Below are 26,241 nucleotides of genomic sequence, written 5' to 3'. Positions count from 1 at the left end.
AGCAAACAATCTCAGAGTTTTGGATTACTCACCCAGGATGCATCTTTGTAACAAGGGAACAACATAAGAGTGCTTTAATGTGAATAACTTAATTTTACAGGAGGGACGATCATTGCATTTAATGTCCTCTATAATTAGGAAGGCACATTAGATTTAAAACAGCAGTCAGGGTGAATGATGTACACTGCAGCTTTGCAAAAAGTTAAAATTGACCCCACAGTTCTTGCTTTACTTTGACAAAAGGAAAAAAAAAGAACTTTTCCCATTTTTGTTTTATATCTAGGAGATGGAAGGCAAATGGATTGAGAACGCCTTTCAACTAGCCTGGCTGATTTTCTTTTCTGAAACTGGTCACCACAAAACTAAAATTGGAGCTTCTTAGCAAATTGTTTCCGATTAAGAGGTACCAATCAATGCATTGAACTTGGAGCAAAATATGGAAGATTTGAGAGTAAGTAAAGTTCCTGCCTCCCTCTATCACTTTCCTTAGTACCACATGGGAGATGGTAAAGTGTTAATAAAATGAAACAACCCCACATGAACAATGGCTCTCAGAGGCAACATGCAAAGATTTTTTTTCCTGTATGAATCTTAACAGAGAACGTATAAAAACCTATCATTGACTTTCTCCTCATAGGTACAAAGGTTAAGCTGAAGGCAAGATTAGCTACCAAGTAGCCTTATGTGGTCCACTCATTTTCAGTCTCGTAACTACTTACCATTGGGATTGCTAATTTATGTAAGTATGTGTGGGGGTGTTCATCACTTACCAAGTATCACTTTTGGCAGCAAGGAAGTGGAACAGAAGAGATACTGTTAATCACGACAACATTTACGAGTACAGGATAGTTAAGCACACAGGCTGAAATACCAAAATGCCACTGCCTGCTCATCTCCACTTAAGAGCTAACTCATAACTGACAGTGTCATTTCTCTACACGTACATAAAATCCCCCGACTCTTGAAGGCAAGAGCATTTCTCTTTAATGTTTCATTTCTATATGCAAGTATGATTGTGCCTGTACTTGAGTTAGCAGTACCACAACCTAATTTGTTGTTGTTCTTTCTTGAGACAGGGTCTCACTATGTAACCCCAGCTAGACTGGAACTTGCTACATAGTCCAGGCTGACCTCAAACTCATAGAGATCTACCAGCCTCTGCCTCCTGTGTGCTACCCCACCTGGCTGTTTAAATGCTCCATTGACCCAATCTCTCTTTACTCTAAAGCTTCTTGAGAAATGTTTAGTTAGTTACACAGCCATATCACCCTCATATTTTTTTGCCATTTTTCCATAGCAGGAAGTTGGACCTTTAAATAGCCTTAATGAAAATATTTTCTAATTAATTTGCTCTGTATGTCTAAGCATAAGCCATGAGTTTTTGCCTCACTTTATACTTGCAGACCTTATAATGACTTCTCTTTGCTCATGACTGGATACAACTTTTAGGAAAGTAACACCAGGTTTTAACACAAGCATGGCAAGATGTGCCCTGAAGAGGACAGTATTACATTCCAAACACGTGGGCTTGCTAGCACAGACATGTTCCACAGCACACAAGTGCGTGCAATTAGCTTCTCATAAATATTCACTGCTGTGATTTTTTTCCTAAATAGTAACTTTGAAAATTTGATAGTAATTTATAAATTAATATACTTTTCAAACTAAAAAAATTAACGAATGCTTTATTTTGCGTTTGTGCCGTAATTCTCAATTCTTCAACCTCTAGGACACTCAGTGCACTCACACAACAACTAGTAACACTCCTAATCCATACTTGCTGCCTCCTACCTGCCTCTGCCTGTGAGCTTATTATGTGCATCGGTGGTGCACTGGAATATTTATATATTGGCAAATGTATGTAAACACATGTCCAAACACTGAAAAGATGAGGTTTGTACCACAGTTAATAAAATAATTTTAAAATTTCTTCAGTATGTTTTTTTCCAGAGAATAAAAAGTAACAACAAAGATCATCCATGCTCCTTATGTTTTTGTTCTATGGCCATAGTCCTCCTTCTGCTTTTTAAAAAGATATTTTATTAATAATTTTTATTTTGTAGGCATGGGTGTTTGCCTACATGTATGTAAGTGTCCACATGCATTCTTGGTGCCCGGGTTAGCCTGAAGTGGTAATTGTGTGTCCCCTGGAGTTGAGTTATCTACGGACAGTTGTGAGCTGCTGGGTATGTACTGGAGCGAAACTTGGTCCTCTTAGGGCAGTCAGTTCTCTTAACTGCTGTGTCACCTCTCCAGCCTTGGAGTTTTCTGTTTTAAGTCACATTCGGAAATAACACATCGAGAGCATTAAGTGTGCAGGGAGGTAATAGTGTCCCCTATTTATTAAAGTGTTCATTCTCTTACTTTCATTGTATAGTGCTTGATAAAAGACTTGTGATGAAAGAACCTGCTACTAAATGTCATATATTTTATAAAGCACATTAAAATAATATACAGACACATATATACACATACACACATATACACACATACACATAATATACATACACACAAATACACACATGAATATACACAAAACCACACATGTACACATACACACATTTACATACATACATATTCATACACATACACACTAATACACACAAACCTACACATATACACATACATGTACACACATACACACACAGATGTAAATACATACACATACACGCTAATATACACATACATATAAAGACATACACATATGTACACATACATACACATACATATACACACTAATACACACATGCATATACACATACATATCAATACACATATATGTATACACACAGACACACAGACACATACAGACACACAGACACACACAGAGTCCCAAGTGCTGACTGTACTAGGCCCTGGGCTGGGAAAGTTTGAGGGGACTCCTGTGACTCACCCCTCTGTGGCAGCACCCTCCTCACTCTGCTCTACTGCAGTAGTGATTGGAAAGTGAGTCTCAGCAGAATTCACACAGCATACACTTGCTTGACCTTGTACTCTATCCTGGGCAACTTGAATTTTGTGCCTCTTTGGTGATGCCAAGGGCAAGTGTAGACTTTAGCTAACAACTCCTGTGTGGTATCACTATAAGCAGTTGTGCCCCTGGGATACTACCCTGATGATGTACTTCTGGTTTACTTATCAGAGCATGGTTTGAAAAACAAAGAAGTTAAAAAGTAAGTTAACCACATTCTATAGAGTGGCTTACATATTGGTTTTGTGGGTGTTTGGCCTATATCAGCACTATCTTGCTTTTATACTTAGAGATATTTAAGCTTACGAGTGTGTGTGTGTGTGCGCGTGCGCGTGTCCCCCCCCCCCCCGCCTCTGTGTGCACATGTGTGTATGGGATGAAACTAGAAGGGGAGTTATTTGGGGTGAAGGGGACCAGCAAGAAGGGAAAGAGGTATAGAGGAAGGTCAAGGGGGTTGGATATGAACAAACAGTAATGATATAAATGTGAGGTTTACAATGAACCTCATTTCTTTATATGCTAACTACAAAAAACGTAAAAGAGTAAATAAAACTTGGTCCCTGACAAATTATGTGAACTTGTCTTGGTAGGAAGGCTCCAGACATGTGTAAGTGAAGGACATCACATCTTAGTCTGTGCCAGAGATACTCACACGATGTGAGCCAAGTTGAGTGGCTTTTCAGGCTGGTCTGGGAACATGGGGTGCAAAGGTTCACGGCTTGAAGCACAGCTCAGGGACTTGCTTAATGCATTCGTTAGCTTCTTAGCAGGTGATTTCTAGAAAGAGAATAATAACAACCTTGATTATATACTTTAACAGATAACTTTAAATTGTTTACTAATAGCTGCATATTTATTTGCTCATTTCTTGATCCATTTCATTTATTGATAACTCTGTTTTGAGCACCTGCCTTCCAAGTCAGGAAGTTTGTGAGAGGCTGTGACTGCATGCTGGAAAAAGCCACCAGGGTACCCATCCCTTGCTGCAGAGTCCCCGCAAATGCTATGCTGAATGGAAGCACTCATTGTGTGGGGAAATGTGTTGAGGTTTAGGGGACCACTAGAACTTTCTGGAACAATCTCAAGGGATAAGAGGAATGAGCTGAGAATCCATTTGAGAGAAGGAAGGTAGGAGGCAACCAAATTGGGTAGATAGATGTTTGTGCATGTCTCCTCAGGAAGTCACACAGCATTTGTGTATGTAAAAATAGTTATTGGGCTGGAAAGATGGCTCAGAGTTTAAGAGTACTGACTGCTCTTCCAGAGGTCCTGAGTTTAATTCCCAGCAACCACATGGTGGCTCACAACCATCTGTAATGGGATCTGATGCCCTCTTCTGGTGTGTCTGAAGACAGCTAGAGTGTACTCATATAAATGAAATAAATAAATCTTTCTAAAAAAATTATCAAGTTACTCTTTACACAAAGCCTCCATGTAACTTATACAACTTTGCATTCTTGTGATTGAACCAATTTAAGTACTTCAGTTGTCCTGGCAGATGGGACAGCTAACAGCAGCTAATCCAGGCTCTAAGAAATAACTGTAGGAGACAGCATGAGACGTGAACTTGGCATTTAATTGAGGTAGATGACAAAACGGTGAGCCATACAAACAGTAAGTGACTCCTCTGCAGAGCAAGCCCCATGGACTACTGTCACATGAGCGCACGCAGGTCACTTTGCCAAGTCAACTACTCACACTATGAAAAGATGGTTTTAAAACTACAAATTTCCCTTGCCACTCCCTGAAAAAAAATCTGAAACTGAACCAGGTGTGGTTGAGCATAATTGTCATAATCCTGTCTAGTACTACACTAGAAAAAAATTAGGAATCTTAGAAAAAAAGTAGAGTATTTAAAAAAAAAAACAATATACATAGAAACAAAACGAAGTGAAACATAGCAAAATGTGGACTTTACAGTAAAGTAAGCTGGATGCAGGACTGCCTGCCTCTCTGTTTGTTAGGTCAGCTCTGACCTGCCTATTATATCCTGAGAAGAATCAAAGTTTGGTTCTTCCAGTATTTTAAGTCTCAGGAAGTCACACTAAACTCAGATACAAACAGTAAGAGGTCCCAGTAGGATAAAGAATGGCAGGCAAGGGGAAGGAACATTGGAGTAGAAGTTAAGTTTGCCCTCATTATCTGCCTTTTTTTGTCAACTTGACACAAGTCAGGGTCATCTGGGAAGAGGGAAGCACAACTGAGAAACTGCCCCATCAGATCATCCTATTGATAAGTCTGCAGGCCTTTCCTTGATTGGTGATTGATGTGGAAGGGTCCAGTCCCCTGTGGAGCATGCCATCCTGGTCCTGGGTGCTATAAAATAACAGGTTGAGCAGGCCATGAGAGCAAGCCAAACCTTAAGAGCAAGGTTCTTCCATGGCCTCTGCTTCAGTTCCTGCCTCTAGGTTCCTACCAGAGTTCCTGTCCTGACGTCCCTCAATGATGACTGGAGACCTGGGAGTTCTTCCCATGAGTTACCTTTTGCTTTGGCCAACAGAGACACCTACACCACCCTGAAATTCTTCTCCATCCTGGATAACACTCTCACACCCACCTCCAAACACTGCCTGGCCTTCACTTACCCACGACGTATACTCCTTCATTTGGTGCTGGTTGCTATGAGAACCTCCTGCATGGCCCCTCCAGAAGCAGTCCTGGCAAAGCTGGTAGTTGTGACACTGTTGACATCGGTATCGAAATCCCATCATGCTCTCACTGTGACAGTAGGAACACTCAACTGGATGGAAGACTAGGGAGGACGTAAATGAGGGGGGAAAAAGCCATAGAATTGTGAACTAAACTAAAGAAAACCACAGCTTTCATAGAATTCAATTTTTCAGCTCTGTGCTCTGCTGATTTCAGACCATGATCTATTTTGACTGAGAGAAGCGTTTTGTTTCTTCCTGGGGGTGAAGACGGGAGTAGGTATAAAATGGGATGAGAAATAAATGTCCTCTGGCAACATACTGTAATGATCTGTTGACCCCTGTTTCTTATGTCAAAAGAATGTAAATTATCCAAACTGACAAGTCTTTCCCCCATATCATATCCAGGAGCCCAGCAGAGGTCATGAAGACACAGAAGCTCAGTAGCACAGTGGATGGATACAGCTAAGTACCCAGTAGACAGGGTCAGATGTTAATGAAGTAGAAAATGGGAGTAAGAAAAAAAAAGGGCTGGAGAGATGACTCAGTGGTGAAGAGTGTTGACTGCTCTTCCAGAGGTCCTGAGTTCAATTCCCAGCAACCACATGGTGGCTCACAACCATCTGTAATGGGATCGGATGACCTCTTCTGGTGTGTCTGAAGACAGCTACAGTGTACTTACCTACATAAAGTAAATAAATCTTTTTAAAAAAGAAATGAAGTGGGAGAATAGGAAGGCTAGATGAGAAAATTGAGTTCCTTAAAAAATAGAGTAGACTTATTTAATGAGTGATACTTACTTTATCACACATGCGCGTACACACACACACACACACACACACACACACACACACACACCTGCACACGTTTTTTAGGCAGAAGGATAGGACCCCAAAAGGTGAACAAATTATTTGAACATGGTTCTGACTTAGAAGGTTTGAGAGACACTTCACTTGTTATGCTAGGAAGTGTGAAGTGCCAAGCTAGCCAGGTAAACTCTTTGAAATTTGAAGCTAACATATAACCAAACCCAAATTGTCTTCATGCCATGAGCTAAAGATACTAAAACTGCAGCAGCAGCAGCAGCAGCAGCAACAACAACAACAACAACTTCTTGTGCTGTTGTTATCTCACTAACTGGGCAAGAAAAGTAATATATATGGGAATAAATGATGGTAAAAAGTAAAATGGGAGAAAAGAACATAACGTGTTCTTGAGTGGGCTGCTGTTTATGGACACCCCAAAACCCTCTTTTGGCTGCTGGGAAAGCCAGGGGTCCGAGGTAAGTCTGGATAACAACTCTGGGCAGGCGCCTAAGAAACAGATCTTCTGTAACAGGAAGCTCTGAGTTAGAGCTGAAATCACAGCCTTCTGATTGGCACATGACTCCTGTACAGTGTTCTGATTGGCACATGACTCCTGTACAGTGTTCTGATTGGCACATGACTCCTGTACAGTGTTCTGATTGGCACATGTCCCCTGTACAGTGTTCTGATTGACACATGACTCCTGTACAGTGTTCTGATTGGCACATGACTCCTTCACAGAATGCTGATTAGCACATGGCTCCTTCACAGCCTTCTCATTGGTACATGGCTCCTTCACAGAGTTCTGATTGGTACATGGCTCCTTCTGGAATGCCCACCAGAACTCTGAACCCAGGTATTCTCTAAATTTTGTTCAAAACAAATTTAGAAAAAATTGAGAGACAATAGAGTCAGATGTTAAAAATTCCAAGTGAGAATTTAAAATGAATCAATTTTTATCCCCAACATATATTAAAACAACACACAGACATGGGATACACTATTTTCTATTCAAATTGGAGAAATTTTACAGTTTGACAATAAAACTACAAACATTAAATAGAGGCTCTAGTCTGTTCCGTGTGTAGATTTCTTTAAACCATGTCCTAGATTGCATTTTATATTTAAGTCTAGTTATGTCAATGGTAAACATCATTGGAGACCTTTGCTATGTTTGAAAAGAAACATGCAGTGAAATTTACATCACTCTTGTCATTAACATAGATTTACTTAATAGATACATCACTGAACAGTGCCTTCAAGTGAGCAAGTTGTTATCATTTATTGCTTTCACCTATTTCTGGGTGATTGCTTTGGGGAAAACATGGTTCATGTCATAAATATTAACATGGGACATTCTCTAAAGCAAGTCCTGAAAGTGTCCTTTACGTGGGATTTTTCTATTGAATACAAGAAGCTTATAATTGAAGTTACAATGTATTTATCATCATCATCATCACCACCACCACCATCACCATCATTTTTTTTTTTTTTTTTTTTTTTTTTAGCATTCCTCATTCTAATTTTGTAGCATATAAGGTTTGATGGGTCAGGAGGTAGTTTTGTTAAATGATCCACTAAACAACCTTCCCTAAAATGTCATGGACTTCATAACTGTAGGTTTTATGGTTGAATTTGAGCAATTTAAACGGTGGTTTGGCTCAGCAGTAACTACTCACCATTTTCTACATTTGCCAGTCGGTGCAGAAGAGGCAGCCATACCAGGCACTGTGGAGGAGGGTCTGACATGAGCGTGTCCAAGAAGCCATTTAAGGTGACCTTTTTCTGCACCAGAAAAAGAAAAACCACAAAAGGATAGGTCAGAGAACAATCCGAACTCACATGCTGTCATTTGATAACAAAGAAACAAGTCGTTCAGTTAACTCCTCATGTAGGGAGAAGCAGACCGTGCCAAAGGGTGTTGCTTAGAACTGAAACATCTAAACATAGTTTAGAACTGGAAACATCAATGCTCCCTGTGCCAAAATTACAGGAGACCAGGTCATCTCCACTGGACCTGAGAGGGTAGCCAATCAGAAGAGTCTCAGTCATCTCTGAGTCAGCCAATCAGTCACTCTCAGAGATAAGGGGCCGTGCGAAAACCCGGAAGCCAAAGACCTAAAATTTCCACAGGCTCTAACTCAGCAGAGCCTCCTACCATGGGCCTGTGTGGTTCCCTGAGGGTTCGGCTGCTTTTGTGAATGGTTTCCCTGCAGTTTCCTCAGTTGCTTAGACACTGAATATTTAGTGGTTAATATGATTGGTTCTGTTGAAATTCAGGAACAGCAGAAATAGTGTGGTTAAATGTTAAAATTATTTTATTTGAAAATTTGAACCAGCATACCAAACTGGGCAGAACCTTAATAGTTTAGAACAAGTCCCAAAGAGATATAGTGTTTTTAAGGGTCATATCTTAGGGTAAACCTTATGATAAACCTCACTAATAACTGATTCTGGACATATTGAATTTTTTATTAATAGGGATTTATAGGTTTAGTCTTTCCTCATAACCTTAACTAGTTTAAGATTTCTATTGGGTTTATATGTATGTTGCTGTTAAGATATATATATATATATTGTATAAAGTATTAGTAAGGAGATAGTATTTTCATAAGATATCAGAATTTGTATGTCTAGAAAAAATTTTCCTTCAAAGCTATTACTCTACATTGTATGGACTTTTCCCCAATAAGATATTTCAAATATATTTGTAACCAGACCTATTTATTTATTTATATTATGTGTATGGGTGTATGAGGGCTTTGTTTGCATTTTATGTCTGTGCACCACATGGGGGCCCATGAAGGCCAGGAGTGAGATCCCCTGGGACAAGTGTTACAGAGAGTTGGGAACCTTCGCATGGTTGCTTGGAATCGAACAAAGGTCCTTTGTGAGAGCAGCCAATGCTTTTAACCCCTGAACCATCTCTCCGGTACACCTCCTCCCTGACCCCCAAGTCTTAGCCTTTTAAAATGTGGTTATAAAGACATTAAAGCAAAAATAAAGTAGACTTGTATTTACATGTGTCTCTTTTTAAAATTTCAGATAATTGTATTTATTTACTTTGGTTAAACAATCATATTGCCTAGGTTACAATCATTTCTAATATTTCCAAGATGTTGCTACAATTGGAATGTGTTTAAATTTCTTATCATCAAGAATAAATAAATAAATAATGATGTCATGGGACAATCTCTAGGATATTTTGGAAGAAGTTTTTAGCATAGGAATATCATATTTAATTGTTTTTGAACATATAAGCCTTTTTAAGTTTGAAGGCAAGGTATAGAAAGACATATACTACATGTTTTCACATGTAGAAGCTAAAAAAATACTCATTTCTGGGAGTAAACAGTAATTCCCTAGAGACTGGGAAGAGGAGGAAAATGGATGGAGAGACAATGGACAGTGGGTACCAAAATACAGCTAGGAGATAAGCCAAGACCAGTGACACCACTGCCAAGAGAATGTAATGGCTCAGGGCAGGGGAGGAGGGATGCACAGGAGCACCTGAGCCCTCCTAAGGTTGGGGCTGGGATTGGTAAGCCTTCATTAAGACTTTCCTAGTCTGGATGGCACGGGAGCTGGGTTAGCATCTAATTCAATCAGTTACATCCATACTCATAAAGAGGATAGCTACATTTCTACAGATACATGATAGGAGGGACACCTGATGCACTTTCAACTTTGCCAGTGGCCCAGGAAATGTAGACTGATGATGTCACTGGCTGGGTGAGCAGTGTGGTTTTCCACTTTGTTTAATGTTTGAATTGCATGAACCACTTGGAAGGTCACACTTAATTAGTTTAAACTTTATACAATTGTAAATAGATGTTATGTGCATGGATTTAGAAACTACCAGTGATTGTATTGGGGGAATGAACATATAGTCTTTCCATAGAGATCTAAGATGTTGATGCTAAAAAATACTTCTTCCCTAGCAACAAAGTCTAAAGCATCACTATGTCCCATTGTGAAATATTTAGGCAGCAGTGTTCATCATGTATTGGACCACACAGACAGTAATGAGCCATGTGAGGGGACTCCTCTCCTTTGATGGACATTGGCAAACCTTAGTGTGGGGCCTGGCATACCTTATTTGGAGGCTGAGTGACAATTTAGTCCTTATGGTAATATAGACATATCAATGACAAAGATATCAAGGGTATATGTTGCTGCAAAGACTAAATTATACAGTAGAAATAATAAGCCTGAAATCTGGCTCTTGGCCAGTGAGTCCTCAGTGTTTTTACTATTCAGGTATATTGTTAGCTGCTGGATCACAGGCCACTCATAAGGCTGGAAAGGCATACCCTAGGCTGCTGCCATGAAGAAGGATTTGGGCTTCTGAGCCTGGAAGTCACACACAGAAAGAGAATAACAGTGGTTGAAAGGTTTTCTTTAGACAGTTACCTGTTGGGAGAAACAGGATCTGGCTGACTGTTCTGTGTAACCAAATGAAGGACCTTCAAAAACTGCTGTGGGTAGTTTGAGAACTTCCCGAAGGAATTGGTCATATCTTCCATATACCATCACTCCACTGGAGTCAGAGATCATTGAGAAAATATCTGGTGGAAAGAAAGGCTGAAGATGTTTACCATATATATATATATATATATATATATATATATATATATATATATATATATATATATATTCTAAGGTTTTTAATCTCAGGATCTCTGTTACAAAGAATGAAGAAGTATATTATTTATGGAAACATAACATGAAAGCTAATTTTTTTCTGTGGAAATGGTCTCAGCATGATATCCAGTGTTTTTTTCTTGTTTCAAAACAGGATCTTGCTATATGTGTGGTACCTGTTTGAAGGTGATTTGTAATTTGGGTAATGTTAACATATTTTCATAAGACAGAGAACATCATATTTTTACTTGAGGTTAATTATAAGCTTACATAAGTAAGTTTTGTAGATGTAATGGATACTGTTGCAGTTTGAATGTGAAGTGTTCCCCATAGGCTCACAGATTTAAAACCTGATCCACATCTACCATCAGGGGGTGCTGTTTGGGAAAGTTGTGGAACCCTCAGCAAGTGAGGCCTTGCTTGATGAAGTTGGTCAGTGTGGGCAGACTTAAGGGTTCTCTTGCCTGGCTTCACTTCTTATTCTTTCTTTTCCACTGGACTGCAGATGTGATGTACCAGGCTTGTGCTCTGTTACTGCCAACATGCATTCTCTACCATGACAGCTGAATCCCTCAGGAACTATGAATGAAAATAAACTCTTTCTGCCTTAAGTTGTTTCTGTCAGGACATTTTATCATGGCAACCAAAAGGGAAGACAAAAATGTTGGCCTCTTAGGAAACAATGAAATTATCTCTATAGAATTGGGGGAGGTACACGTATCATTTATCTGATTAAAAACTTAACCATTTGTACCATTACCAAAATTTTGGGGGTTGACTCAATATACTTGAAAATTAATAGTACAATAGAAAAATGCCAACACTTGGGTAAGTTCCCACAGAGGCAGAAAATCTTTGGAACTCACACTGTCTGACAGGGTGGGAGGCATGAGACTTATCTCTGTGTGGTAAAGAAAAGCCTGCCTGATCTATGAGGTAAGATTGGGATTTCAGATGATTTCCCAGAGTGCTGCTGGCTTCACTGAACCTGAATGCTCCATCCTGCCATGGTGTGAGCTTAATGAACACTTAACAGCTCAATTCCCAAGGTGCCTCATAATTCCCCTGGAATTACCAGAATGAGAGGATTTGCCATTAGTTTGTCTAATGCTAAGTAGATGCCACTCAGCCAGTGAAGCTGCAGGACAAAGTTTAGTAAGTTCAATGTGCTACCTCTTTTCACATTGAGTTCCATTTCTCAAGGCCAAAGTGTAACCTGAGGACACCCCACTTATACTCTAACTACACATTATACATATTACAAGCTTTTACTGGATTGTGTTTTAAGGATGTGGCCTGACTCTCTTCATTTTAAATCTTCCAGATAAAATGATGCTTCACAATTGATATTAATAGTGATATTGTAGAAATTCTGAGGTTAACATCCAAAATATACAAGCAACTCAAATAACTGAATAGTAAGAAAACAACATGACTGAAAATAGGCAGAGAAGCCAAGTAGACATTCCCTGAAGGAGGGCCTGCAATTGGTTAGAAGTCTGCAGAAATGCTAATGAGTGTAAATGGAAGCCACAGTCAGGTAGATTCTCCAGCAAGATTGACAAAAAGTACAAGGAGAACCACCGTGGGGCAGGACTTAAAGGGGAATAGTTGTAAACAGTTGTGGAAACAAAAATTGCAGCCACTGTGGAAATAAGTAACACAGTTTGAGAAATAAAACAAAATCACTACATGGTTCAGCAATTCTATTACTGGAGTGGAGCAGAGACTGAGGGAATGGCCAACCAATAACTAGCTCAACTTGACACTCATCCCATAGACAAGCACCAATCCCTGACACTCTGTTATGCTTGTAGACAGGAGTCTTGCATGGCTGTCCTTTGAGAGGTTCCACCCATCAAATAACTCCCACAAGTGCAGACACCCACAGCGAAACAGTGAATTGCACTTGGGGACTCTTATGGAAGACTGGGAGAAAGGAATACAGTCCCTAAGGGGATAGTAACCCCTCAGGAATACCAATAAACTAGTTTTATTTAGATATAACTTTAGTTGCATACCCAATATATATCTAAATGAAACTAGTTTGTTGATAAAATATCTCTGCTTTCATGTTTCCGATAACATCTCTACAACAGTGAAGATGTATAATTGCCCAAGTTGATTGAATGAACGGATGAATAAGCCATCCCTTGCTCTCACTGCTACGGACAGGATCCTGTCCTGTTCTCCTGCTGTGCTCAATGTAGCAGACTGATCTTCCTGAACAAATCCAGGAGTACTCACAGTGACCTCCCACACACTTGACACTAAGGTGAATTTTACTTCTATTGAGGAAGGCTGTCTAAGTGAGAGCCAAAGGAAGTATGGACCACAGAGATTATCAGGAAGTGGCTTACTTGGTTCGTCAAAATAGTATTAAGGAACTCTGAAGTTGATACGAAAATAATTCATGATTGTACTTTAGTTTTTGGATTTAGATGATAAGCCTATTATATGTGTGTGTGTGTGTGTGTGTGTGTGTGTGTGTGTAATAAAAGATTATTTCAAGGATTCAATCAGTTAATAGATATAAAGCATTCAGAATAACACTTCACATGTGGGACACATTTATATTTTCACGATTGGTTGATTAATTACATACTGTATACTTTCTGTTCCTGGCATTATTCATTCATATGAAATCCCCTGTGGGTGTTTGTCTTGTGGCTCCAAATCATATTCTAAGCCCCTTTGTGTTTCTTACAGCACCATAACATGACTTTCCCTTCATTGGTTCATTCAGCGGCAATCAACCTGGCACACACTAATTGTATAACATTGCCCTAACCAGTAATACACCAGGATGTGGTTCCTGCCCTCTGGGAGACTTGGTGGACTGAGGAAAGCCAGAAGGATGCCACATAGAACAGCACAGATTGTAACACTATGGTGTGAATATGGGAAGAGCAGGGTGGATGCAGAGGGAGAAGCTCGTCAAGGCGAAGTGTAAAGGCCACTGGGCAGTCAGCACAGAGGAGGGAACTGGGAGCTTAAGGAAACAGGGTCAGGGCAAAGGGCAGTCAGTGCAAGCCCAATGTTCTCAAGGATCTTCGAGGAGCCTGGGAGTGGGGTCAGGGTACCAGGGCATAGCAGATGCTGACACCAGATATAAAAAAGCCTTCAGACTTCTGCTATGTGATTCAGATTGTGTCTGGATGATGTCAAGGGACATAATGAAGGATTTAAAGCAAGCCTGGAGGCAGTGTGTGAAGGCAGCTCAACCCAATCAGAGAGAGAAATTTGACGAATGCAAGATGTTTGCTATAGTGTGGGCCTTCTGAACTAAGCAAACAAGCAAGTAAGCAAACAAACAAGCCCCCTAAACCCAATAAAAACAAACAAAACACTTAGAGACTATAGACAAAATATGACATCCCAGGCTTATGGCCTTGGACTTAGAATTTCTTTAAGATCTGTATATTTTTGTTGGAGAGTTGGCTGAGTTGGTACAGTGTTTGGCTTTTAATCGTGAGACCTTAATTTGTTCCATAGAATTATGTACACATGCTGGGGGTGGTGGAACATGCTTCTAATTTTAACACTAGGAAGGCAGAAATGCAAGGACCCTCAGAACTCACTCACCAGCCAGTCTAGTTTAATTAGTGAGCTCCAAGCTTACGAGAAATTCTGTCACTCACCAGCCAGTCTAGTTTAATTAGTGAGCTCCAAGCTAACGAGAATTCTGTCTCAAACAAGATAGAAAAAAATTCCTCCATAAGGTTGTATTCTGGCTTCCATCATATGTGCCCCCAAGTACACTTGCACACATAGATGGGCGTACGTGTGCATGCACATGTGCTTGTATGCAGGTACACTGGACATATTTAAGAAGAACCAACTAATAGGACTGTTCAAGAGATAAACAACTGTTCTAACCCATTAAAGCAGTTAATTACAAGCTGAGAAGGATTAAACAGGAAAGGAGGGTACTAGGTCACTTTATGTTTAAGGAGTTCTGCCATACCCTCACAGAAAGCACCTTTTCCTCCATAGGCTGTACCAATAGTCCCACTAGGAGCAACATGGTGAACACCATGCATATTGGTTTCTGGTGTCCCTAAGTAGCAGAGAGTATGATTTGAAATGGAGTTAGTGCCCCCTTTATTGCATTGATAATCATTTAATAAAAATTGCTTCATCTTTCTGTTATTTTTCCCCTTTGCTTTTAAAAATTCAGCCAATTATTCTTGCTCTGTTCTCACCACTAAACAGGGACAAGTTGGAACAAACTAAATATCTTTTCTCCTCATGCACAAAAATAGAAATATTGATAAACTAGCATGGCTGTGATATTGGCTTAAATACATTAGACAATTTTACAGAAGCGAAAACAAAAATCCAAATCTGGAAAAACTTTCTATACTTCCTTTTACTTTTTCTTTCTTTCTTTTTTCTTTTCTTTTCTTGGTTTTTCGAGACAGGGTTTCTCTGTGTAGCCCTCGCTGTCCTGGAACTCACTCTGTAGACCAGGCTGGCCTCAAACTCAGAAATCTGCCTGCCTCTGCCTCTCGAGTGCTGGGATTAAAGGCGTGCGCCACCATCGCCCGGCCCTTTTACTTTTTCTTATCACAAAAGTAGCACAAGAAATCATGATTTGTCTGCTTTACCACTAAGTCAAGAGCCAGCAAAGAAAAACTTCATTAAAAATCCCTCAATGCCATTTACCAAGAGATAGTCATGGCTGTATGTGACTGGATTGCCTCATTCAGTCAATAACTATTATTCAAACTAGAAATATTGATGATGAAGGATATTCACTTTGTACTAATATTTTGCAGAGATTTTTCAAATCAAATTGCTTCCAACTGTAGTCAAGATCAAACTGCCTTCAACATAATTACTTGGAAGTCATTCAAACTATCTTCCTGGGATTACCAATCTAGGAGAGACTCTTCAGCCCAAGAACTAGTGACGTAAAATGGTAATTGAGATCCACTGCTGTTGAGATAGGAATGAGATGACTGGTGGTCACACCATGCACTTTTCATTAGAATTTGTGACGCGAGGACCTTGGGTCTCCAAAGGCATTTCTGCTGTGGAAGCATCCTTCTCTGTATTGAAGAAGACTGACTGTGCCAGTAGCGTGCAGCCTGCTTTGCTCACCCGGCTTTGGGGAGGACGATGGCCAGGTGAGGAGAAAGCACTGTAGCTGTTACACTGCTTCCTCTGATCTCAGGGGTTACAGGAGAAGGAGTTAGTGAACCAAAACAAACAAACAAAAATGAAAACCAACCAACCAAACAAACAAAAACCCAAACAAACAAACAACTTAAAGTGGCTTGAGCTTTTAAACTGTATTCATGCTGTTGATTGCTTGCCTAGCATCCATGGCTTTGATGCATATTTCAAAAATGAGCGTGCATGTATGTGTATTATGTATGATAATGTTCTTACATGTGTGTAGAGATCAGAGCACAATTCCTAGGAGCTGATTCTCTTTCTCCACTTTGTGCAATCCCAGAACTAACCTTAAGTCTTCAGGCCTGTGTGCGACTGCCACTGCTATCTTGCTAGCCTTCCTTTCAACTCTGATCCTGCTTAAAAGGAATAAGTGGCTCTTCCCAGCCCAGGATGTGAAAATAAACGTTTGCAATATTTTTTTGTGTACCAGTAGATGCTTTAGCAACTGGCCTGGGATGGGCTATGAAACTGGCCAGGCCAGAGAGTTGCCAAGATGGCTGTCCCCAAAGGATGACAACATCTGAGTCTCAGGAGAGCTGAGCAGAAGAGCCTGGGTCTTCCAGGACATGGGCTTGCTTGCTTTACAAAAGGCTCAGAGGGTCCTGACATTTAGAAAACTGCCTTTCATCAATTTGGCTCAAACTTACTCTAATATAGGACTCTTACACTCATTTGTCCATGCATACGATATTGAATAAACATTAGAAGATACTTTTGAATATTTTAGTTCTTGAAACGTTTCTCTGATGTCCTCAGCATAAACGTCCAATTGTGACCTGATGGTAGTAGTCAGGCTCTGCTGGGTTTTTACGTCTGGTTTAGTTCTTTCTGTTAAACTTTCTTCTCTTAGCCTAACCTTGAAGAAAATGCCCCCTAGATAATTCTGAAGCCATTTAACGAGCAAAGAGAAAGCCACTGGCAACTTCTGATTTATTATTTACCAGTCAAACAAAGGAGATTTTCAATTTCTCTATCTCCTTGGATAACTAACGAGAAGCTAACGGGGCCCAGGATCTGAGTGGGCTTCTCTGAGTTGTGGATGCACTGGTCATTTCATAAAAGAAAATTAAGGAAGTTGATGTCATCTCAGCTTTGTCATCTTTTCCCTAATCTGGTTATCCAGGGAGATTCTTGCAGTATGTCAGGCTAGCTTCCGAAGGAGCAAAGGCTTTCCCTTATTTTAATCTTTCCTTTTGGACTATCTGGAATCTAACAGGAAGAAAGGGAGGAAGGTACTCCACAGCTAACAGAGCTGGAGGCAGCCTCCAGGCTTAATAAAATCTCACAGAGCTACAAAATGAAACTAGGGAACAAAGAAATAAATTCATGTCCATAGTGCAATTTAGCATCAATAGCGTGCATGGGCTCACAACATGGATGGTTGGTGCCCCTAGTCACAGCCTTTCTAACACAGCATTCCATGCCAAACTTATCATATTTAGGGTAAACGACTAAGTGAAGTCCCCAAAACCAACATTATTTTAAATCAGTGGAAACTGAATACTTCAATATCAGAAAGATTCTAGTTGGAGGTACTCAGGAAGTTATAAATAATGATAATTCAAAGGTAGAGGGAATGTTCACTTCATTAACATTTATATAATGTGGAAATAGTTTTATTATAAAATTTAAAGGCCAAAGAAGACTCCATTTGAAACAGCTCTCACAGAATGAGGGGAGACAGAGGAAGACAGGGGACATGGCAAGGGTGAGCGAGGATGTAAGGCACACGTGCAGAATGGGGGCAGGGATAACTTACATCTTAACTTGTCCATGATCTTTCCTCCACACAATGTAGCCAAAGCCATTTTGACAGCAAATACTGAGATTTTTCCATGGCCTTCCCTGTTTCATGATAACAGAAAAAAAATGATGTTATTTAGGATACTCCTAATAAATAATGTTGACATTTTCTGCTCTGTAGAAATTGTAAGATACACGGCTGCATGCATTATGCAGACACACTTTAGAAAAGGTTGTGAATATAATTCACCACGCATGGCTGATAAACTGTCTATGTGGCACTTTGCTTTTCAAGAGACATCGGGATCTTCTAGTTTATTTGTTGTACATGTCACTGGCTCCAAATACTGGTTGGTAGCCAGAGAAAGATGCCCTAGGTAGTGATGGCTTCTGCCTTTTGTCTTTGGGTTTCGTGAAATAATTTTATGCATGATTCCAGTCTCTATAATTTATTCAAACAGACTTCAGAAGCTTCATATTTTATTTCCTAAGAGAATTTTTAAAACTTAAGTTAGGTTAACTCTGTGGGCTTTTTTTCAAGTTCAACTTTTGTTTATTAATTTGATATTTTATTTTATTATTGAAAATAGATTCTTCTCTCATACAACACATCCCAACCACAGTTTCCCCTCCCTCCACTCTTCCAAGCCCCCCTTCCAGATCCACTCCCCCTTCATTTCCCTGCAGAAAAGAGCAGGACCCCCCAAGAGACAACCTTTGAGAACACATTCTTTTCAACTACTATCATTTTCTAAACACAAACCAATTGTTTGAGTGTGATATATTTGCTTTATAAAGACAGCTAGTATTTTAAGAGGTCAAACCACAGGAGCTGGGGCTGGAGCGATGGCTCTGTGAAGTACGTGCCATGAGTGTATGAGGACCTAAGTTTGGGTCCCCAACACCTACATCAAAGCTGGGAATGGTGGCATATATTTGTAATGGTGCCACCAAAGAGGCAGAGCCAGACAGATATAAATCAGTGAGCTCTAAGATCTAGTGAGAGAACTTGCCTCAAAAAATAGATCAATATTTCTTAGAAACACATATACAGGATTTCTCAATAAAATACTTGGAAGCATAATTCAAAAACTCATCAAAAAGATTATCTACCATGATCAAGTAGACTTCATCCTAGAGATGCAGCAATGATTCAACATACATAAATAGATAAATGTGATCCACCACATATACCAACTGGAAGATAAAAATCATCTCATCTTATTAGGTGCAGAAAAGGCCTTTGACAAAATCCAGCACCTCTTTGTGGTCCTGGAGAGATTAGGAGTACAAGGTTCATTACAAAGGCAATAAAGAGTGAGGCCACAGACAACATCAACCTAAACAGAGAGACACTGAAAACATTTCCATTAAGATCTGAAACAAGATAGAGGTGTCCACTTGCTCCATACCTATTTAATATATTACTTGAAGTCTTAGCTTGAGCAATAGGAAATTTGAAAAGGACCAAGAGGATAAAAATAGGAAAGAAAGGAGAACAATATCCTCATTTGCAGATCATATGGGTTTTATATTTAAGACCCTAGAAAGTCCAGCAGGAAACTTCTATAGCTGATAAACACTATCAGCAAAGTAGTAGTATTCAAAATTAATACACAAAATCAGTAGCCTTCTTATATACAAATGACAAACACACTAAGAAAGGAATCATGGAAACAATACCTTTCACAATCGCTTCAAACACACTAAGAAAGGAATCATGGAAACAGTACCTTTCACAATCGCTTCAAAAATATCTTGGGATAACTCTAATCAAGGGTGTGATAGACTAAAGCATAATAAAAACTTTAAGATATTAAAGAAAGAAATTGAAGAAGATTCCAGGAGATGGAAAGGTCTCCCATTCTCATGGACTAGGAGGATTCATATTGGGAAAATGGCCACCCCATCCAAAGCAATCTACAGACTCAATAAAATCCCCATCAAAATTCCAACAAAATTCTTCACAGTTGAAGAACAACCTTTAACTTCATATGGAAACTCATAAAAAAAAAAAAAAACAGATAGCAAAAGCAATCCCGAGGAATAAAAGAATGGCTAGAAGTGTTACCATCCACTATTTCACATTGTAATGCAGAGTTATAGAAATAAAATCAGTATGGTATAACATAAAAAGAGATACATTGATCAATGGAATAGACCTGAAGACTTGAGTATCACCACATAGGTACAGACTCTTGAGTTTTCAATAGAAGCTAAAACATACATGGGAGCCAGGCGTGGTGGCACATGCCTTTAATTCCAGCACTTGGGAGGCAGAGGCAGGCAGATTTCTGAGTTTGAGGCCAACCTGGTCTACAAAGTGAGTTCCAGGACAGCCAGGACTACAGAGAAACCCTGTCTCGAAAAACCAATCAACCAACCAACCAACCAACCAACCAACCACAAACAAAAAATAAAAATAAATAAATAAATAAATAAATAAAACATACATGGGAGAAAACACAGCGTCTTCACCAAATGGTGCTGGTGAAACAGAGAGCTTCAAACATGTACAAGAAGGAAATTATATTGATGTATATTACCTTGCACCAAAAGCTCAACTCCAAATAGATAAAGGGTCTAAACACAAATTTCCTGAACTATACAGGAAAGAAATTAGGGAACTCACTTGATCTCATTGGCACAGGAAAGACTTTCCTGACCAGGAAGCCAAAGCACAGGCACCGAGACCAACAATTAATAAATAGGGATGCTGGAAGCTAAAAAGCTAAAAATCTTCTGTATAGCAAAGCATCGTTCAAGCAAAGCAGAAGCCTACAGAATGGGAAAAAATATTTCCCAGTCGTACATCCAACAAAACCAAAAAACTACAAAAAAAAAAAAATCAAAACAAACCAACCAAACAAGCAACCCTCCTCCAGGAACACAAAGAAAGTAATTCAATGTGAGGATGGGTTAAAGAACTAAAGAGTTTCCAGTGCTCAAAGATGAAACACAAATGGCTGACACTTAAAATGTTTAATATCCTTAGCCACTAGAGGAATGAAAATTAAAGTTACTTTGAGATTTCATCTCACACCCATCAGAATGGCCATGATCAATAAAATAAATGACTGCACACAGCAGCAAGGATCCTAGAAACACTTAGTATAGACTTAGTCAGTCCTAGGAGAAAACTGGTATGGAAATCCTGTGGAAGTTACTCCAAAAGCTGAAAATCTATCTACTACAAAATTCAGCTATACCATTCTTGGGCATATGCCCAATGGACTCTATGTCACCACAGAGATTTTTGTTCATCCATGTGTTGCTCTATTCATAATAGCCAGACTATTCATAATAGCAAGAAGATAGAAATAGACTAGATGTCCACTAACTTATGAATGAATACTAAAGACATACTACATTTATACAATGGACTATTACTTAACTGTTAAAAAGTGAAATAATGAAATTTGTAAATAAATACATGGAACTAGAAACAGTCACCCTGGGTGAGGCAAATCAGACCCCCAAAGACAAATATGTGGGTTTGTCCTATGTATAGTTGTTAGCTTTTACGCTTTTGATACGTGTGCTATAATCTGGGTAACCACAGAGGTCAGGCATCTTGTAAGAGACTGGGAAGGAGAGGGGTCTCTTAAGAAAGGGAACAGAATATAGTGTTATGGAGACATAAAGGAGAGAGAGACTGGAATAGCAGGATTAAATGGAGAAGGAGTGAGAGGGTAGGGAAAAAGAGGGAATATGGGGAGGGACAACTAACACTACAGGCTTTTAGAAGACCCATATGAAACTCACTACTATAGAAGCTCCCATATATGTATATGTGCATACACACACACACACACACACACACACACACACACACACACACACATATATATATTTATATATATGGAAGTTAAATGGCGTCATCATATAATGGAGAAGACAATGCACAAATAGACATCAAATACTACCAAATAAAACCTCCAGTACCAGAAATGAGTAACATCACGTTGTGCTGTTGGCCAAAGGAGTTTCACAGACCATGTCCAATACCACAGACTATTGTCAACGCTGTTGGCTATCCTCCACAATATGACCGTAAGGTCCTATAGCTGAAGAAACCACTTATATATGTCATTGAGCTTGTGCTCAGCTAGAAGTACCATCCCTACTGACTAGTGCTTATGGTACTGGAAGCTACTATGCATGCCATGGAAGATAGATAATAAGCATTTATCTGTCACTCAAGCAAGGACCCCATGACCTACAACAGCTCCTGCCTGTGAGGCACATTGGTACAATACTGGCACAAATGTTATAGGAGCAACCAACCAGCTTCGATTGGATTAAAGGCCCATAAGATGAAACCCATACCTGACACTGCAAAAGTGGGCACACACCAGAGACTAGGATAGGTGTGAGCCCTAGGGGAAAACCTAGTACTATTGTTATGTTAAAGAACCACAGCAATAAATTGACTCCTAATGACATAATATATATGTGTGTGGGTGTATACACAAACACACACACAAACACACACATATATATATACATCTATCTATCTACACACACACACACACATGCACACACACACACACATCACACACATTTATGCATGAAACCCTCCTGCAGTAGTAATTAACAGAGACCACAACTGGACAATGTGCATAGAGTGGGAGAGTTTGGAGCACTTATTCCTAAATTAAATATCTTCATCAACCTCCTCCCCTGATGCTTCAGAGTTCTGTGTGAAAGTGGACATAGAAAGAGTGTAAGCCAGAGGTGGGAGATGATGGCCAGGAAACAGTATCATTCAGACACTGCAGGAAAGATGCACATATGAACTCATAAAGACTGTGATGGCACAGCATGTACGAGGCCTGCACCAGTTCAAACCTGGCAAAATCCCATCACAGAAAAGGGGCAGTATGACATTCTATCCCTAAGGAAGCCACTGCAATTGATTCCTGCTGGGAGAGGAAAAATGATGTCTTCCAACGGAGTGTCACTGAGTGGAACAACTCAGAGGCAAACTCTGTGATCAGGAGCAGTTGCTCAACACCAAACAGATCCGTGGTTTTTGTGTGCTTTTGTTTTGTTTTGATATTTTTGCCTTTTTGTTTGTTTTGATTTGATTTTGAGAGGCAGAAAGAATGTGAACTTGGGTGGATAGGAATGTAGACATAGGGAAGACCTGGGAGGAACTGGGGGAGGGGAAATAATATGATCAAAATACATTGCATGAAATACCTTTTTTAAAGGCCAGTAAATAAAAAAAAAAGGTGAAGAGTGAAACAGGAAGGCCCTTAATGTCAACCTCTGGCTAACACACACTGACACACACTGACACAACTCATTCTCTCACATACACAAACACACACACATATACACACACTCACTCTCACACACTCATACACACACTCACATATATACACACACTGACTCTCACACACCTACTTACACACTCATACACACATTCACACACATTCATATATACTCACACTCATTCACACACTCACACACTCATACACTCACATACATATACTCACACACATACTATCACACCTTCACACTCATACACACACTTACACACCCATGCACACACACATATACACATATATATGTGTGTGTGTACACACATACATACATACCCATTCTCTTTTTCACAACACACACACATACTCACTCTCACACACTCATACACTCACACACATTCACACACACTCACATACACTCACAACACTCTTACAATTCACACTCACCACACACACACACACACTCATACACACTCTCACACACACTCACTCTCACACATGCACATACACACACATACATACACATTCTTTCACACACACACACACACACACACACACACACACACACACACACACACAGGAACATATACACATGGCCCTGACATTTATAAAAGTAGGAGTTCTCTTTGGACTGTTTCATTTCTTCCAATACTAACAGAAGGCTTGCCAAATCATTGGCTTATGGAGTATAATGAACATGTCATCCACAGAAAACATCAGGAGCATTTGGAATGCAGTGTTTCACTGAAGCTATGCACCATATGGAACAAATTGTTCATTGTAATATCTCTAGAACCATGAAAAATATCATAGTCGATATTCATGGCTGTGAGGGTTGCTACTCTTAAGAATGACAAAAAGAATAATCAGGAGCAAGCAAAGCTGGCTGTGCCCGAGAGCGCTGCACACACCCTGGCAGATACATTGTGTCTGACTGCAGGGACAGTAGTTGGAGACAACCACACCAGCTTTATACTGTAAATTTGAAGTCTGAGTGCAACTGATTCCTCACTAGTGTAAAAGGCTTAGAGAATGCCCAAAAAAGAAATTGCTATTTAGCGTGTCATTTCTTATGAAACATTTATTCTTAAAATAAAGTAGTAAAACTGTACTTGTACTGGTTTCCATGAGAGGCCAGTTCGTAATGCAAGTTTGCTCACATTCCTTGCCGCTGTCTTCAGGCACAATGGAAAAGATGCTGGATTTGTGTCAATTATACTAGACTTTTGCCTTTTGCAAACTGTTCTTTTCTGTTACAGCTTGATCTCAAACTAGCCTACCAAAGTGTTCTCTTAGTACTTAATACCCAACAAGATATTTCTGAGAATCAGATAAATCCGAGCAAAATTACCAAAGGTACAATCTGAAATTGCTTCATCTATTCCTATTTTATTAACTCCTTTGTTTTCCCCGATACTTTGTTGCCACACTTGGGAAGCATGCCAGCTTTCTTAGACAATGTGAAGAGGAGAGCACATACATACTCTTTGTCTTAAAACTATATGGATCACTGTGGAATCTATATTAAAAACCATCAATTTTGTTAAAGTGGACTTCATTGTAATCAAAAGTGAGCCGGGATTTCCAGGACTCTATGTAATTACAAACTGACTGGCTTCAGCTCAGACGTTCTTTTTAGAGGAAGGGTTATGGAAAGGGAAATCTGATTTTGAGAAGAAAGAAAAGTACAGGCAGATCCTGACAGACTTGCACTGCCAACCTGACCTCAGCACAGAGGAGGTCCCGGTCTGAAGCTACAGAACCCTATGCCAAATTTCACCTCCTTCTATGAGCTCTAAATTCTGACGAACACTTCCTTGAACAGGCAGAAAACCTTATCCCTCATTTAGGGATTCTCAAACAGGAAGTGCTTGTTTTGTGCACAGATTTTATAAATGGCACTGCATTTCATGTCCTCTTGCTGTTTATTTGTCCTCAGCTTATTACAGCACACATCTCATAGAAAGCTCTTAGCATCCAAGTTAAATTATTGAATGTATATATAATGTCAGAAATGTTTGAGTAAAAATTAAGTAATTGACTTTATGCCCCTTAATGCCTTAAATGTGGAAGGGATGGCATCTATTTTTTTGAGGCTACTGGAAGTAGTAGCTTATGAACAAATATAAGTCCTCTGACTGGCCATGGCATCTCCCTGAGCTCCTGGCATCTGCATGGCAAAGGTAGTGGAACACCAGGGAAACAATTCTCCCTATCCTGGGCACAGTGGATTTTCCAGGAGATTTCCGGCTGGAGTAGAGCCAATGATTGTGACCCCTTTACTCCCTGGAATTCCATCTCCCGTCCATTCCAAGACCATGTCTGATGAAAGATGAGAGCTATTAAGAACATTCAATTTGTTTCCTACTCTAAATACACTTTGGGAAATGACTTTATTCTAGCTAAAACAAAAGGCTTTCCATGATTAAAAAGAAAAGTGACAATTGCTAGGGAAGATCACTCAATGGCTACTGTGAACTTAAGTATCATCACATGGATAGCAGAAGAAACAATGAACATTTGGGTACATGCCACTCCTCTGCGCTTCCTTTTCTATGTCCTTGCAGTCTTAAGACTGAACAATACATTTTGCTAGGACATAGAGAAATGGCTCTGTACTTTGCAGTATACTTGCATTAGATATCAGAATTTTTTTTTAATTCAAAAGGCAGAAAGTTTTGGCAGAATTCGAGGATGATTTTACAGCCCAGAAATTGAGGGTGCCCTGGTCCTTTTCCTAAAGCACCTGAGGCTCAGGATAAGCATGGCTATTTAGTAGTCTCTGTAAGGCGTGGCATGTGACACAGAGCAGAGCCTGCCAGGATTCAGTGTTCTCTATGTGAGACGACCATATGATAGGCAGTCCTACATTGGGATCACAACGCAGACTCTAATGCTGTAATGTACAACAGTTTAGCTTACTTCTTTCCCATACACTCTGCCAGTATTACCGAAAGGTTGCACATGCGAGCATT

At 39.7% G+C, this 26,241-nt stretch overlaps 1 protein-coding gene across 46 annotated transcripts in view; it reads right to left on the bottom strand.

Annotated features, from left to right (window-relative positions):
- Dtna (dystrobrevin alpha) overlaps window positions 1-26,241 on the bottom strand; it is a 349,714-nt gene that overhangs the window by 58,538 nt on the left and 264,935 nt on the right. For 26 of the 46 annotated variants that reach the window (XR_003952498.1, XR_003952497.1, XR_003952501.1 and 23 more), the window contains 5 exons: window positions 18,013-18,098; window positions 10,839-10,993; window positions 8,105-8,210; window positions 5,557-5,723; window positions 3,624-3,748 (listed from right to left, as the gene is read on the bottom strand). Coding sequence is in view for 27 of the 46 variants with exons in the window: in XM_030250320.1 (XP_030106180.1) it covers window positions 3,624-3,748; window positions 5,557-5,723; window positions 8,105-8,210; window positions 10,839-10,993; window positions 18,013-18,098 (639 nt within the window). In the remaining 19 variants the exon portion in view is untranslated. Of the gene's footprint in view, window positions 1-770; window positions 780-3,623; window positions 3,749-5,556; window positions 5,724-8,104; window positions 8,211-10,838; window positions 10,994-18,012; window positions 18,099-26,241 lie in introns of all 46 variants that reach the window. The other 20 variants (XR_001782337.2, XR_003952493.1, XR_001782339.2 and 17 more) reach the window with 1 other exon arrangement.

This window comes from Mus musculus, chromosome 18, assembly GCF_000001635.26.
Source record: "Mus musculus strain C57BL/6J chromosome 18, GRCm38.p6 C57BL/6J".
In the NCBI taxonomy this organism is placed as follows: domain Eukaryota; kingdom Metazoa; phylum Chordata; class Mammalia; order Rodentia; family Muridae; genus Mus; species Mus musculus.
The sequence above is the reverse complement of the archived record's forward strand: the minus strand, read 5'-3'. Positions and strand labels throughout refer to the sequence as shown.